General features: G+C 50.2%; 1 protein-coding gene across 1 annotated transcript; it reads left to right on the top strand.

Moving 5' to 3' along the window:
• Positions 1 to 8,034: 8,034 nt before the first annotated feature.
• On the top strand, positions 8,035 to 12,772 carry LOC128577111 (paraneoplastic antigen Ma6F-like). Its single transcript, XM_053579127.1, has 4 exons — positions 8,035 to 8,353; positions 8,777 to 9,386; positions 9,783 to 10,142; positions 10,215 to 12,772. The coding sequence occupies exons 2-4, from the start codon at positions 8,843 to 8,845 to the stop codon at positions 11,588 to 11,590; spliced, it is 2,280 nt and encodes a 759-aa protein (XP_053435102.1). The 5' UTR covers positions 8,035 to 8,353; positions 8,777 to 8,842; the 3' UTR covers positions 11,591 to 12,772.
• The last annotated feature ends 1,897 nt before the right edge of the window (positions 12,773 to 14,669 follow it).

The following is a 14,669-nucleotide window of genomic DNA, read 5'->3' as shown; positions in this document are numbered from 1 at the left end:
CAAAACCTGGCCTCATCCCTGCCCTAAGGGGGCACGCATTTTATTCCCTAGAGCTCCTGTGATTTTATGCGTGTGTTTTTGTGCAGAGAACGCAATCAACAAGTAAATACTTGCGTTAATATAAAACAAAACAAACAGACAAAACAAACAGGTCATACTCTGAAGAAAAAAGAACATGATCCTTGGATCAGAGGTGCTACAAGGAAATGACCGCCAGTTTCACATGAATGTTTTGTCGGTCAACAAAAATCTACGAATCTGCTGTTGCCCTGCACTGTACTGAGCTCTGGGGGTATAGGTCACTGCTTTCCTGAAGATTCTAGTTTAGTAAGGAAGCCGGTAGTAAACAAAGGTTGACACAAAACACCTAAGAAGAGTGATGGGAACTTTGAAGAGAATCAATCAAGGTGATATTTGGGAATGATGGATGGGGGCTTCAGTGAGGCTAAGGCTGAGGCAGGACTTGGAGGACAAGAAGGACAGGACAGACTGAAGGACTCAGCCCTGGGAAGGTGAATAAAGACAGGAAGGCTCTGCAGGCAAAAGGAAGTGCAAATGCCCTCTGACAGAAATGAGTCTGGCATATTCTAGGGTCAAAAAGGAAGAAGTGAAGCAGCAATGCAATGAGCAAGGGACAAAAGAGAGGTGCTGGAGGGGTGAAACCCAGCAGTGAAATGGGTTCTGAGGGTGGTGGTCTCAGTTTTTTCTTCTTCTTCTTTTTTTTTTTACCGATAGGCATTTAATGCGTTATCGGCAATAATGATCATGACCAACTTCTTAAATATCCTTGTAACAAATTTATCCACTGGATAAGAACTTGTTTCTTTTCTCTCCACATTTTATTATGAAAATTTTGCAACATACAATTGAACATTTGAAAGAACTGCACCCATCTACCAATCTAATATTCCACAGTTAGCATTATGCTAATTGAATGCATGATTGTCCTTATTTTACTGATTCAGTTCAGACTAAGTTGCCGACATTAGTATACCTCACCCCTAAATGCTTCAGCATGCATCACATTAACTAGAGATCAATTATGTTTACTGTTCTTTTAAATTTTTTTGAGGTAAAATTTATATACAGTGAAATGCACAAATATTAAGTGCCCCATATATTGAAATTTGACAAATGTATACTCCAAACTCCTATCAAAATATAGAACATTAAACACCCCAGAAATTTCCCTTCAGACCCTTTCCAGTTTCCACAACAATCCTACACAAAGGCAACCACTATTCTAATATATATATATATATATTCTTTACCATAGATTATTTTTGCCCGTTTGAGCAATTACTAATCTATACTAATGGAATCTATGTACTATTTTGTGTGTGGATTCTTGTATTCAGCGTGATGTTTTTGAGATTTATCTATGTTGGTGAGTGTGTTGTTTCTCCTTTCCTTTTATTGCTGAGTAGCATTCCATCCTCTGGATATGTCAGAGTTGGTTTCTTTCTTCACTAGGTTATTATCTGGACTCTTTCCAATTTGGACTATGATAAATAAACTGACTGTGAATATTCCTATACACATCTTTGTGTAGACATATGCTTTAACTTTTCTTGTGTAAATCCCTAGGAGAATTGCCACATCATAGTTTAGTTATATGTTTTATAAGAAACTGTTAGAATGAATTCCAAAGTGGTTGTGAAGTTTACCTTCTCAACCAGAAATGTATTAGAGTTCTTTTTCTTTCCTATCCTCATCAAAATTTGGGACTGTCAGCCTTTGTTATTTCAATTACCTCCCTAATAACTAAAAATGTTGATTATGTTTTTGGAGCTATTTCTAGTTATGAGTGTTTAGAGGCTTTGCATGACTTGTGGGATAGATGAAAATCTCTCAAGCTTCACCAGATGATACCTCACTGGGTGACTTTTGGTGCCATTTACTAAGATAACACTTCCCAGAACAGTAGACTGGAAGGAAAATTCTTACTGCTGTTGTAGATTACTAGGCATTAAGGGGATGTCATGGTATTAGTTATCTCTTGCTGTGTAACAAATTACACCGGTGGCTTAGGGTCACTCATGAAGTGACAGTCAAACTGTCATCCAGGGCTACAGTCTCTGAAGACTAGACGGGGGCTGAGAGGTGCAGCGTGCTCCAAGCTCACTCACATGGCTGTTGGCAAGTAGCTCAGGTCCTTATTAAGTGGCCCAGAGTAGTGACACATGGAGGGGAGAGAAAGGATGGACTAGTGGGGAGGGGAAGGAAGGGGAAGAAGTGCAAAAGTGCAAGAAACAGTGCACAAGACACAAGCTGCATTCTTGTGTAACCTCCACTTGGAAGTCAGACCTCATGGATTCTGCCATGCTGTTTGTCAGAAGTGAGGCGCTACATCTAGATTCCACTTGAGGGGAGACAAGTTAAGCTACATCTTGAAAAAGTGATATCAGGCTCAGCATCCGTAGCACAGTGGTTATGGCGTCAGCCACACACATGGAGGCTGGCGGATTCGAACTCAGCCCTGGCGAGCTAAACAACAATGACAACCAACAAAAAAATAGCCAGGCATTGTGTTGGGCACCTGTAGTCTGTAGTCCCAGCTACTTGGGAGGCTGAGGCAAGAGAATCACTTAAGCCCAAGAGTTTGAGGTTGCTATGAGTTGCTGTGACACCACAGCACTCTACTGAGGACAACATAGTGAGACTCTGTCTCAAAAAAAAAAAAACCAAAAAAACAAAAGTGGTATCAGAGAAGTTTGGACACATTCTTAAAATCATATTTTTTGACACCTATGGTAACTCTGCATCTGGTACCGTGAGAGACTGGGGAGGAGGCAGCACTTGAAGCAAAGGCCACATAGAGTGGTCTGACAGCCGTCTAGGCCCAATGGATCATATTAAAACTTCCGCTTCTGCCTTCAACAATGGTGCAGTAGGACCTCTGAGACCAGCACTCCTGCAGATAGCAGATATGAACCCAGGATGAGATATTACATCAACACCTCCTGATGGCACGACACACTGAGCAACAGAGGCAGAAACCATATGGAAGTTAACAGTTGGAAGGAGGGACCAGCACTAAGTGAATTTCTCCATTGTCTGCATGTGAAGGTGGGCTGCAGAGGACTCCATGTGGATGGGTAAAACTCAGAGACCTATAGAGCAGACTTTGAGGTGATCACAGTAGAGGAATAGCAGGAGGGGCAACCCCGGAGAGGAGAAAATCACACCTAAGGTGCCCCACATTCAGCGTGTAAACACCATCCTAATCTCTGGTTGACCTCAGAGCTATGCATGCAAAGGGCAGACTTCAAGAAAAGAATTGAGCAGAGATTTCAGTTGGTGCTCAACATAGAAGAAAAAGAGTTCGGATATTTCAGTTGTTACCCAATAGAGGAGAGGTTTAGTTTGAATTTAGCCAGGTTAATTGTCTGCTAAAACATGACACAACAACAATTCCTCTTTGGAGAAATACAATGAAAACCAAGAGGCCGAATTCACTACAACTTACCCAAAGAAGCAAGAAAATGTCGTGGCACTCAAGAGAAAAAGCATTCAAGGGAAACTGATCTTAAGATGACTATGGTCGAGGACATAGAGCATGCACAGATGGTTTTTATATTGATACATGTGCTTCTTCATTAAGACCCAATATAGCAGTATTTAAAATTTCTCATGGTGGCTCACACCCGTAATCCTAGCACTCTTGAAGGCCTCGGTGGGTGGATTGCTTGATCTCGGGAGTTCAAGACCAGCCTAAGCAAGAGTTAAACCCCATTGCTACTAAAAATAGAAAAATTAGCAGGGCATTGTGGCAGGTGCCTGTAGTCCCAGGCACTCAGGAGGCTGGGGCAGGAGGATTGCTTGAACCCAGGAGTTTGAGGTTGCTGTGAGCTGGGATGCCACAGCACTCTACCCAGGGCACAGAGTAAGAAGACTCTGTCTCAAAATAAATAAATAAATAAATAAATAAATAAATAAATAAAAAGTTCTCCAATACCATAATTTGAAGTAATGTTATTTCTAGTAAATATTTCTAGATATCTGCAATAATTGTTATGTGATATAAAAATGTTTATTTCTGTTGGTGACAAAATCACATGTACCACCAATACTATTTTGGTTTGTTGCTTGCATTCATAATCGAAGGAAATGCTAGATTTTAGTTAGTTGATTTCTCCTCAGAAATACCAAAAAACAGCCTTGGCATACATAGTAAATATTTCTTAAAAGAACACATCTTTGTTACAATCTTATGGTTGTAGGTTTAAAATTAGTTCCTTTGTTTTTCACATCTATTAAAACAATGAATTATTTGTTGGGGGGCTACTATTATATTCGATAATTGCTGAGTATATGTCAGACACTGTTTTATAAACATTATCTCCTCTAATTCTGATAACAATGCTAAAGTAGGTACTGCTATTTCTCCTGTTCTATGTCCATGGAGACTGAGTCACACAGAGGCTAAATAGTCTCATCAGTGCCACACAGATGGCATTAAAACACGGATCTATCTGAGTCCAGAGCCTGTGTCCTTAAAGTATGAAGGTAAGACTTACTCTGGGCCCCTCAGGCTTAGAGACTGGCCCTTACTCCCAAGAACCCATTCTTTGATCTCCTTCATTGACTACACCCCAGAAAAACTCTATTTCATCTTTGTCTTTTTAGACTGTCTGTGGTGCCATCTGGGGGAGTCACCTAGCTTCACATAATGACCCAAAAGCTAACTGCCATCAGGTCTGAATCACTAGGACCAACCTTTTCTGCTCTCCAAACCCCAATGTCCACCTGCCCATTGAACACCCCTCTGAATTCTTCAAGCTCTTCTATGTCAATGCAAGGTTCACCTTCCCTTTGAGGACATTCCAATCCTTTAAAGGCAGACCTGCCCATTTGATGTCCCCCCTGCACTTTGTACACATCTTATAACCACCACCCAAGGAAATCACATTACCCCATTTGTTTACAGGCCTGCCTTTCCTTACCATGCTGGCAGCTCCTTAAGAATAGGGACTATTTCTGGGTGGCACCTGTGGCTATGTGACACTGGCCCCATATTCCGAGGGTGACGCGTTTGAACCTGGCCCCGGCCAGCTAAAACAGCAGTGGAAACTGCAACGAAAATAGCTGGGCATTGTGGTGGGTGCCTGTAGTCCCAGCTACTTGGGAGGCTGAGGCAAGAGAATCGCTTAAGCCCAAGAGTTGGAGGTTGCTGTGAGCTGTGACTCCACGGCACTTTACTGAGGGTGACAAAGTGAGGCTCTTTCTCAAAAAAAAAAAAAAAAGAACAGGGACTATTTCTAATTTGTCTCTATGTTCCTAGGGCTTAGAATAATGTCTGACACAGTAGGGGCACTGCAGATGCTTGTTGAATGGGTAATGTATGAATGAATGAATAAATGAATTATATGCAATGGCCCTACTTAACATTTTAGCTATTGTGTTTATTATGACTTACACATAACTAAATGCATGGTGTAGAAATGTAATATTAAGTGTAACATGTAAAAATATAAAAAGTAATAGTGTAAAAATGTGAATGTTTAATGAATGACCCAAGGGAATAGTTGTGGATTTTTTAATAGGAAATTTTATTAGAGGAAAGGAAATTATTGAATCAGGTATAAATTCTTGAACTGAAAAACACAATATCTAAAGTAAAAAATCCACTGGATATATATATATATATATTTTTTTTTTTTTGCAGTTTTTGGCTGGGTCTGGGTTTGAACCCACCACCTCTAGCATATGGGGCCGACACCCTATTCCCTTGAGCCACAGGTGCCACCCTCCACTGGATATTTTTAATAACAGATTGCAGGTGACAGAAGAGTCCCGAACTTGAAGATAGATTCATAGAAATGACCCATTCTACTAAACTGAGAGGAACAACAATAAAACAAACAAACCTCAGCAGTCCCTGGGACAATATAGAAAGGTCAAACATGGATGGAGAAAATGGGGAAGAAAAACCATCTGAAGAAATAATGGCCAAAAATTTCCAAAATTGGGGAAAATATGTAATTTACAGAGTCAATGAAGCTCAGTGAGCTGAGAGGATGAGAAATAGAAAGGAAAACAAAATGTAGATGTGTTGTAGTCAAACTCCTAAAAACAAAGGATGATCAGAAAAGTCTTGAAAGCAGCAGGAAAAAAAGGGAACATTGTATATTCAGGAGCACATTAGCAAAAGTTCCCACTGAGTTTCCATCTGAATCACTGGCAGGGGTTTAGCGCACATGGGAGCAAGATGGCGATTCCAGGCAGGCAGTATAGTCTTATTTTGCCAAAGAAAACACAGCAGTTGTACCCTGTTTTGCAAAAACTATCAGTGTTTGGAAATGATTGTGATGATGATGACGAGTAGGATAAGAGCATTACAGAAGTAGCTGAGAGAACCCAAATTATGAAGATAGGATGAGACCTCCATGAGTGAAAGTCTTCAGAGGGAAGATGCTAAGAAACAGGCCATGAAACAGACCAAACTGGAAATGCAGAAGGCCCTTGTAGAAGATTCCACTGTGTATGGATGTGAATATTTATGATGAAATGCAGAAAAAAAGGAGGAAAGGAATCCCAAGTTGCTTTTAGGGAAAGATTGAAAGCCCAAGTACATTCCCAACTTACTAAAGCAGTTGAAATTAGAAAAAAGTAACAGGAAAAAATAATGAAAAAGAAAATACAGAGAGAACGAGAAATGGAAAAGGGCGAATTTGATGATGAAGAGGCATTTGTGACATCAGCTTATAAGAAAAAAACTGCAAGAGCTGAAGAGGAAGAAAGAGAGAAGAGGGTCGTTGCCCTAGAAGTGCATTGGGCTGTAACAAAGCAGGAAGATCTCAGTGGATTTTATAGGCACCTGCTAAATCAAGCAATTGGTGAAGAGGAAGTACCTAAGTGCAGTTTTTGTGAAGCCAGGTCTGGGGCTAGACATTTTCACAACGATAGCTGGACATTTTCTCATCTATGCCTCAGCAATTGACATAACTAGTCAAGAAATCAGTAAATATATAAGATCTACATGACATTATCAACTACTTTTACATAAGGGACACTTTATTCAACACTTGCAGAATATAGATTTGTTACAAGGGCGCTGTGTCCATTCACCTAGATAGATCAAATAATGGGCCATAAAACAAGTCTCAACATATGGAAAATGATTGAAATATTATATAATAATGTCTGAGCATACAATAGAATTCCATTAGAAATTAATAACAGTGATATATCTCCAAATATTTGGAAATTCAACATTACAATTTTTTTTATTACATTACACTTCTTAAAAAAAATAAAAACTATGGGCCAAAGAACATATCACAAAAGAACTTAGAAAATATTTCAGACAGAATAGTAATAAAATAAAACTCATAAAAATTAGTGGATCAAACAAAACAAAACGAAACAGGAATCCCATCCCAGATGAGCTCAGGGGCGAACTCGAGAAAATATTAAGGAACTCCATTTCCCTCCTACCACATCCTTTATGCTATAGTTGCCAAACCCTAGTATATAGTAAAAACATCCAATTTTACACAGCACTTTCAGAAAATAGAGGAGTGGGGAACAATTTCCAATTCATTTTATGAGGACAATACCAACCTACTGCTAAATCTTGATTTAAAAATGATATAAATGAAGAAAATTACAGAAAAATATTCTGCATAAACAGTGTAGCAAAACTATTAGCAAATCATGTCCAGCAATATATAAAAAGGAAAATATTTTATCGCCCACTTGCAGATGAGGGGCATAGATGCTCAGTGACCCATGTAGGCTACTCAACTGTCAGGTGACCCTGTATTTGTCTGCCCCAAAGTCCACCGCGTTCCTGTGCAATGGCTGCCCAGAAGGTATGGGGGGCTGGCTTGATAGCACAGGGCACTATGACCCGGAACACAGCCAGCCTGGGTATATCGTGAAGATTCCAGGCGAGCGTGAGGAGGGCAGCCTGCCCCTGATTTTCGGTCCCAGCCCCACAGATTTGCCCCAATTGTTAACAGCGGCCTTTCTGTTGGTGGAAGGCCAATGGCTGTGCCTGTTGCTTCCAGAGGCCCCATACTCGGCTGCATCAGGCCCTTAGGATGACACAGGTCCTGTTGTCATGGCGACATGATCTACACCACCCCCCCAGCCCCCAGCCTGGCCATTTGCCTCCCACAGACACTCCGACATCTTCCTCCCTCATCTGCCCCGGGCTTCTGGGGGACGCGGGCAGCCCACGTGGCCTCGGCACCGAGGGCCTGGAGACCCTCGACTGCGCAGCCCTCGGCGGGCAGAGGCGCGTTCCTGCACCCTCCTGCCGCAGGGTTTGGAGGCTGCTGGTCCCTGCGGGTGGTGCCGCGTCCGCAGAGTCGGAGAAAGTGAGCGGCAACCGGGCTTTGCTCAGGTGGGAACCCGGAGTGGCCGCGGGTCCCGGGCAGGTGGTGGGGGCGAGACGGGTCGGAGTCCCAGGGCGGCGGGGGGTGAGGGGAGGTGCGGCCCAGCGGCAGAGATGTGGGCGGGGAGGGCTCCTGCCGCAGGGGTGCAGGGCAGGGGGCAGACCACCGGCACCGGTGAGGAGGGGGGGCACGCTGCTCCTGTCGGTCAGGGGGCGTCTTGCAAGGCAAAAGGGGTTGTTCCCGCCGTGGAGGGGAGGGGTACAGTGAGGGGCTCTGAGCCGCAGGGGTGGGGGTAAGGGGGAGCAGGGGCTGCGACACTGGGCAGGCGAGGTGCTTCAGGTCCCCGCTGTGGGGGGTGGTTGGCCACCACGGGGCAGTGGCGTTGAGCTGTGTGTGGCACCAATGTCCCTCTCTCCCTTTGGCACTCACAGGTTGTGGCAGAGACTGCGACAGTCAGCGCATACCCCGTCCCATCGACTCCCTCCCTGTCCTCAGCGATGGCGCTGGCAATGCTGCAGGACTGGTGCGGCTGGATGGGCGCGAACGCGCAGCGTGCCCTGCTCATCCTGGGCATCCCTGACGACTGCCAGGAAGGTGAATTCCGGGCGGCCCTGCATGCTGCGCTGTGGCCTCTGGGCAGGTACCGAGTGCTCAGCAAGGTCTTCAGAAAGGAGCTGGGGGCCAGGGCAGCCTTGGTCGAGTTCGCAGACGTTTTAAACCGAAGTTTGATCCCCAGACAGATAGCAGGCAAGGGGGGGCCCTGGACTGTGATTTTCCTGCCCCAGGCGCCTGATGCTGACTTACAGGACACACGGAGTTTTCCTGCACAGCCCCAGGGGCAATCAGTGGCCAGATACGCAGGTGGGGCAGGAGTTGCAGGAGCTGCAGGAAGTGCAGATGGGGCAGGAGCCCCAGGTGAGGAAGGAGCCCCAGGTGAGGAAGGAGCCCCAGGTAAGGCAGGAGCCACAAGTGAGGAAGGAGCCCCAGGTAAGGCAGGAGCCACAGGTGAGGCGGGGTCTGCAGGTGGAGAGGAAGCTGCAGGTGGAGAGGAAGCTGCAGATGAGGTGGGGGATGCAGGTGGAGAGGAAGCTGCAGGTGAGGTGGGGGATGCAGGTGGAGAGGAAGCTGCAGATGAGGTGGGGGATGCAGGTGGAGAGGAAGCTGCAGGTGGAGAGGAAGCTGCAGGTGAGGTGGGGGGTGCAGGTGGAGAGGAAGCTGCAGGTGAGGTGGGGACTGCAGATGAGGTGGGGGATGCAGGTGGAGAGGAAGCTGCAGGTGGAGAGGAAGCTGCAGATGAGGTGGGGGATGCAGGTGGAGAGGAAGCTGCAGATGAGGTGGGGGATGCAGGTGGAGAGGAAGCTGCAGGTGGAGAGGAAGCTGCAGATGAGGTGGGGGGTGAAGGTGGAGAGGAAGCTGCAGGTGAGGCGGGGACTGCAGATGAGGTGGGGGATGCAGGTGGAGAGGAAGCTGCAGATGAGGTGGGGGGTGCAGGTGGAGAGGAAGCTGCAGGTGAGGCGGGGACTGCAGATGAGGTGGGGGATGCAGGTGGAGAGGAAGCTGCAGATGAGGTGGGGGATGCAGGTGGAGAGGAAGCTGCAGGTGAGGTGGGGACTGCAGATGAGGTGGGGGATGCAAGTGGAGAGGAAGCTGCAGGTGAGGCGGGGACTGCAGATGAGGTGGGGGATGCAGGTGGAGAGGAAGCTGCAGGTGAGGTGGGGACTGCAGATGAGGTGGGGGATGCAGGTGGAGAGGAAGCTGCAGATGAGGTGGGGGATGCAGGTGGAGAGGAAGCTGCAGGTGAGGTGGGGACTGCAGATGAGGTGGGGGATGCAAGTGGAGAGGAAGCTGCAGGTGAGGCGGGGACTGCAGATGAGGTGGGGGATGCAGGTGGAGAGGAAGCTGCAGGTGAGGTGGGGACTGCAGATGAGGTGGGGGATGCAGGTGGAGAGGAAGCTGCAGGTGAGGTGGGGACTGCAGATGAGGTGGGGGATGCAGGTGGAGAGGAAGCTGCAGGTGAGGTGGGGGATGCAGGTGGAGAGGAAGCTGCAGGTGAGGTGGGGACTGCAGATGAGGTGGGGGATGCAGGTGGAGAGGAAGCTGCAGGTGAGGCGGGGACTGCAGATGAGGTGGGGGGTGCAGGTGGAGAGGAAGCTGCAGGTGAGGTGGGGGATGCAGGTGGAGAGGAAGCTGCAGGTGTTGCGGGGACTGCAGGTGAGGCAGGAGCTGCAGGGGAGGCAGACGCCTGGTCCCGGCAATGGAGTGAGTCCCTGAAGCCTCTGCTGAGAAGTCTGGCCTGCCAGGAACTGCGAGCCTTTTCCGGAAGAGAGCAGCCAGGCTGTGGGGAAGAGTCCTTTGAGAGCTGGCTGGACCACGCCAAGGACATGCTATACCTGTGGCGCCACACGTCAGAACGGGAGAGGCGGCGGCGGCTGGTGGAGAGCTTGGACGGTCCGGCCCTGGACCTCATGTGCGGCCTCCTGGCAGAACATCCGGACACCCCGGCTCAGGACTGCCTGGACGCGCTGGAGCAGGTGTTCGGGAACAATGACACCCGGGTAACAGCGAGGATGAAGTTGCTGACGTGCTCGCAGCAGCCAGGGGAGAGTCTGTTCGCCTACGTGATGCGCCTGGAAGGCCTGCTGCACGTGGCCATGGAGCAGGGAGCTGTCCACCCAGCCATGGCAGACCAGATGCGAGCTAGGCAGGTGCTGCTGCAGGCCGGGCCCAACGCCATGCTGCAGGACAAGCTGCGGAGGATGTGGCTGGAGAGGCGGCTGCCTGGCTTCCTGGGGCTGCTCCGGTTGGTGCGGGAAACGGAGGCCTGGGAGGCTGCTCTGCCTCTGAGGGAGCTGTGCAGAGGAGAGGAAGGGTCCCATGGAGACGGTGGAGACCTGGCTGTTGCCCGGGCCGTCCCTGTCCTGGGAGGCACTGCGGAGGTCCCCCTGGCCCCTGGAGGTGCCAGCCAGGCAATTCCTGATGCCCCTGCTGAGCTTCTCCCCATCAGCAGTGTTGCGGCTGGGGCCTCCCCTGTCCCCCAGGGAGAGGAAAGTGTCTCTGAACCTGTGGGGCTAGGTCAGGCAGCGTCCACTGAGGCCCCCGGGGGCCCCACCCCAGCCCAGATGGGTAGTGCACCTGGGGCGAGCCCAGGAGGTCCTGGCTGGGTGCCTGACAGGCGTGCCCAGGCAGCAGAGCAGGAGGCCGAGGAGCCCCCGCTGGAGGGGCTCAAACCCATCCCAGAGGAGTAGGGAAAACAGGAAAGGGCTGGGGACATGAGCTACCCCGAGTCCTCAGGCAAACAGGCTCAGAAGGCCCATGCAGGGGCCTCCTCTCCTGCCTTCTCAGGCAGCACAGTGTCCTGGAGGTGGGAGAAGGGAGGCCACAGCCACCACCACATGGGCTCCTCAGACCTTCCTTCTCCCTCGAGGGGCCCCCAACCATTACTCTCAGACATTCTCAGTGACCCAGATGACCAAGTTTGCTGCCCAGCAGGGAGGGGAGAGGTGCCCCTGCCATGACACCAATACACCTGTTCCCAGCCCCAAACCCCACAAACTTGGGCAGCCAACCTGGAAGCCCCTCTGAGCAGCCAGCTGTGGCCTGGGTGAGGGCACCTGAAGACCTTTACCACCAGAGGTAGACTGGGAGGCCTTTGGGAGAGAGGCCATCTCAGGGATGCCCACTGCCTGGGCCTCCTCAGAGGGGCCCCCCTATTCAATGTCCTGGGGCAGCCTGAGCCCTGTTCTGCAAAACTCCCCATCCGTGCAGGCTCAGTAGTGACCCAAGTGTCCAGAACACGTACCCCCTTCCACCAGCTACCAGTGACCTTTTGTGTGCAAAGCTGCTGTGTGTGTGCTGGGCCCGGGACACATGCTGTGAGCTTCAGTGCCAGCCCAGGCTCTGCTCTCTGCCATTCTGAATCAGATGGCAGATAGCAGAGCCTCTGCTTCCTCGGTGTAGATGTAGGCTGACCGCTGCCTGTCCTGGTGCAGATGTGTGTTCTTACCTGAGCAGCTCCACCTTGGAGACCCCCAGCACAGTCCCAGGAGACAGTGGGAATGTGCACTCCCATACAGCGGGGAGAAGAGCTGGACCAGGAACAGAAGGGGGGCTGTGAGGGGCTCCCTGGGGACTGTGCTTTGGTGTCCCATGCCTGTCATGTCAGCCCTTGTGATTCAGTTTCCTGAACTTGGTGGGATATGTCCTGCTGTTATTCCTGGTGTCCTGTGTGGGCCATGGGGCAGGGCCGCGCCCCAGTAGATGGCCCCCGAGGGGATTCCCTAGAGTGTGTGGCCATTGCCAGAGTCCAGAGTCCAGGCAAGGGGCAGATCATGGGTCCTGGATCCCACGTGGCCTCTAGTGGCAGTTAGCAGTTGCTGTCTGTTGCTGTTCCCATCTCTACAGTGGTTGCGCTGAATGTTTCTGTTCAATAAAATTCATTAAATGTTGCAGCTGAGTGTTCCCTCTGTGGGGACAGTGTCCCCACTGTGGACGTACTGACTGAGGAGGGCATGGGGGTGAGGGGGAACAGTGCTTGGGCCATCACTGGGGTACACTGGGGACAGTATTTGTGAGTGCCTATGGGGTAACCTGGATGGAGGCAGGCAATGGGGATCTGCTGGGTGTGGCCGGTGGCTGGTTGGGTCCCCAAGGCCTGTAGAGACCCCCAGGCATGAGTGGGTCAGATGTGAAAAGGAGGGTCAGGGCCAATAGGCTGCTCATGGGGTCCCAGGATCCCTGCTTGGCAGCACTGTGGGGGCTCAGGGCATCCAGACAGGAAACAGAGGCCACATGTGTGATCCCAGGCTGGCAGTGAAGATCAGGAAAAGGGCCCAAAGGCCCTGGACATGAGGTCGGACACCCTGTCCAGAGCTGCGTGTGGGGTCTGTCCACCCACCTGGTTCCACCCACCCCTGCGAGTTGACAAGTGGTGCACCCTGGCCTAGCCCCTGAAGCATGTCTGGGGACAGAGTTTGAGTGATCGTTGAGGGGCAGAGTGCGGCCCGGATGTGGATTCCACAGTGCTCAGGCCTTGGCCTGAGTGACAGGAAGGATGGGGAGGGCTGCCCTCCACCAAGTCCTGTGCTGCCCCTCCAGGCCTCCTGGTGCTGCCATCACTCCTGCGTCCTGAGGGCAGGTTTGGGCTAGAAGGGGAGACTGTGGAGGGTGCCCTCCCTGCCCTGGGTCCCTGCAGTCGGCTGAGCCCCAAAGATGCCTGACCACAGCCCCCATGTGGACATGGATGGCCCTGTGCATCTGGGACATCTCTGCCCTGAGCTCCATGTCCACAAGGGCACTTCTCTGGAGAGCCAGTTGTTGGAGAGGACTTCTTCATCGGGGTGAGGGGCCTGGAATCTGCCCTCCTTAACCGCCCCAAGTCTCAGCCTGTTTCCCACAGGTAGGCATGCTCACATCAAGGGCAGCCTCCCAACAGCAGTTCCACAGGCTCAGAATGTTCTGGAGACTGGACCAGGATGAGGGTGGGCCCCTTGGATGAGGGTGGGCTCCTCGCCCTCCTGTCCATGTGCACAGAGGGGATGGGATCACTGACCCGGAAATGATGAGTGCCCTTGGGTTCACTAAGTCTGTGTCTATGAAAGACAGTCCCCAAGGCAGACAAAGAGCCGGGACAAGAACTTGTGGCAGCCAGAGTGGCCCGCAGGAGCCCTGCATCTGGCTGACCTGGCCATAGGGCAAGGGCTGCAGATGGCAGGGCTGCAGGGGTGTGGGGGCCTCCTTGTATCTCCCTATTCAGAGTGAACCCGCATGCTGTGACCCCTGAGCAGGTGTCGGTGTAAGTGTGGGAGTGTTCGAGTGGGTATGGAAGTGTGAATGTGTGTGTGAGCGTCAGCATCAGCATCAGCGTGAGCATATGGATACAGGTGGATTTCTGCAGTGAGTGTGGGGTGAATGTGTGCAAGAGTGTGTGAGTGCGTTTGCATGTGAGCATTTGTGTGTATTTGTGTCACTGAGTGTGTATGTCACTGAGTGTGCACATCTCATTGAATGTGTGTGACTATCACTGAATTTGTGTGATTGTGTCAATGTATCATTTAATGTGCATGAATGTGAATATGTGTCACCATGAGCCTATGAGTGTGTCATTGAGGGTGTGCGTGTGCCATTGAAGGGTATGAATGTGGGAGCACGTCACTGAATGTTTGCCAGGGCCAGGGGGGCTGAGCTTGGCTCTGGGGTTGCCTTTGACGACATCCTCCTCTAGGGATGCAGGGTCCCATGCAGGGCAGACATGGCCCTTGAGGGAAGCCGGGGGAAGGCCACAGACAAGTGACTGGACCACTGCCCATGTCTGCATTCTGGACCCAG

The sequence above is a fragment of the Nycticebus coucang genome, chromosome X, assembly GCF_027406575.1.
Source record: "Nycticebus coucang isolate mNycCou1 chromosome X, mNycCou1.pri, whole genome shotgun sequence".
Classification (NCBI taxonomy): domain Eukaryota; kingdom Metazoa; phylum Chordata; class Mammalia; order Primates; family Lorisidae; genus Nycticebus; species Nycticebus coucang.
The sequence above is the reverse complement of the archived record's forward strand: the minus strand, read 5'-3'. Positions and strand labels throughout refer to the sequence as shown.

Excerpts from the sequence above, each read along its gene's own strand:
- LOC128577111 (XM_053579127.1), top strand. The coding sequence starts at position 8,843 with ATGGCGCTGGCAATGCTGCAGGACTGGTGCGGCTGGATGGGCGCGAAC. Across the intron at positions 9,387-9,782 it reads AGGTGGAGAGGAAGCTGCAG|ATGAGGTGGGGGATGCAGGT; the intron begins GTGGAGAGGAAG and ends CGGGGACTGCAG. Across the intron at positions 10,143-10,214 it reads AGGTGGAGAGGAAGCTGCAG|ATGAGGTGGGGGATGCAGGT; the intron begins GTGAGGTGGGGA and ends CGGGGACTGCAG.